At 60.6% G+C, this 1,563-nt stretch overlaps 1 protein-coding gene across 1 annotated transcript in view; it reads left to right on the top strand.

Moving 5' to 3' along the window:
- The first annotated feature begins 128 nt into the window (after positions 1-128).
- LOC113211864 (insulin-like growth factor-binding protein complex acid labile subunit) overlaps positions 129-1,563 on the top strand; it is a 10,447-nt gene continuing 9,012 nt past the window's right edge. The window contains exon 1 of the mRNA XM_052267106.1: positions 129-613. Coding sequence (XP_052123066.1) covers positions 593-613 — 21 coding nt within the window. The 5' untranslated portion in view covers positions 129-592. The remainder of the gene's footprint in view (positions 614-1,563) is intronic.

A 1,563-nucleotide genomic window follows, 5' to 3' on the forward strand; every position in this document is an offset into this window, starting at 1 on the left:
GGGGGGGGGGCAGGAGTCGGTCAGGCGCAGACGCCGTGAGGCTGGGCTCGGCTCGGCTCGCCCGGCGCTCGGCTCGACGCTCGCTCGCTCGACGACGCAGCCAGCCCGAGTCCCGAGTCCCGCCCGAGCGTAGAGCGTGCCAGTCAGTCTGGAAAGAGGGACGGGCGCGAGTCGATCGAGGCCGCCGCACCGCTTGCCGCTGTATAGCGCTGCTGCTGGGTCCCGCGCGCGACCCCCGAGCAACAACAACAACCAGTGCCTGGAGAATGACATGAGCTCGGGTCTGCAGTGCGACCGAGTCCGCGGCCGAGTGACAAGGCGCAGATAAGCTATCGGGGGCGCCCCCGCACCGTGTTTTATTGTGAAGTGGTGCAGCAGCAGCAGCAGCGCCGCGCGAGACGGGCCGCGAAGCAGCAGCAGCGCATCGCCCGTGCGTCAGTGTCAGTGATTGTGTGTGCGTGTGCGCGCGCGTGCGAGTGCGAGTCGTCGTTTGGTTGATTCCGTGTGGAAATGACGTCCAGTGGTGTCGATTGAAAGGAATGCTGCCGGCTCGTCTGCCCCCAGGATCTGGATTAGTGACGGGCCCGCCTCCATGGATACGCGGCAAGGAGAGGTTAGTTTCCACCGTTGTAGTAAAGCCTTTGGGGCCCGACTGCCTCCTCCTCGCCCGCTGCGTGCGCGCGCTCTCGGGCAGTGCCTAACGGGTCAGGGCGGCCCAGGTAAAGCCGTCCGAACTCTACACAGCATCGCCACCACAAGAGGGCATGGGACTATTATTAAGCCGTGTACTCCAGGGAGGGGAGAGGGGGGGGGGTCTGGACCAAAAAGACAAGAAGGGTCCGCGCCAAACCGCAGGCTTCCCGTGTCTTTTACCCGGTCATTGAGGCTGTGAGATGGCGGTGGTGGTGTTTTGGGTTTTCGTGGATTTATTTTATGTCATTTAATATGCTTGAGTTATGTGGAATTTCATGGTGAGAGATGGGATGGGGGGGGGGGGAGATTGTTTTGTTTTGATTGACACTAAGAATCTCATTGCTGTCTCGAGCCCAGTCGTGTCGTGGAGGTTTACTACTGCAGCGAGGGTGGTCCTGTCCGACCTACGCGTACCTCTCTGTAATTACACGTGGTGTCACGTGATGAAATTAGAAAACGGGGGGGGGGGGGGTAATGGGAATGGGAAAGCAGTAGCCGTTGGTTTCGGTGGTACATATTGCAGCTCAAAATGAAACATGGTGGCCATCACGAATCAAAGGTGGACGATGTCTCTATTCGTGGCCGTCACGAGCGTGAATCACCCGCTACTGATAAGGAGGTATACGGGTTGGGCAAGCCATAAACATTGCCAAATCAGCCAAGAGAAGGGGGGGGGGAGGAGGAGGAACTGGCAACGCAGTGAGGGAGGAAGTCACCGTCATGGGTACACGTTGCCCTGGCGCCCATGCCGGTGCTGGACTCCATGAGGGGCAGTGGCCGCTGCTGGCCCCCCATGCGCCCGGCCAGGCTCGCTCGCCCGTGTTTAGCCCAACGAACTGCACCTGCTATGCTGCCAGCAGTTTGGGGGGG

The sequence above is a fragment of the Frankliniella occidentalis genome, unplaced genomic scaffold (assembly GCF_000697945.3).
Source record: "Frankliniella occidentalis isolate FOCC.00 unplaced genomic scaffold, Focc_3.1 Scaffold3, whole genome shotgun sequence".
Taxonomy (NCBI): domain Eukaryota; kingdom Metazoa; phylum Arthropoda; class Insecta; order Thysanoptera; family Thripidae; genus Frankliniella; species Frankliniella occidentalis.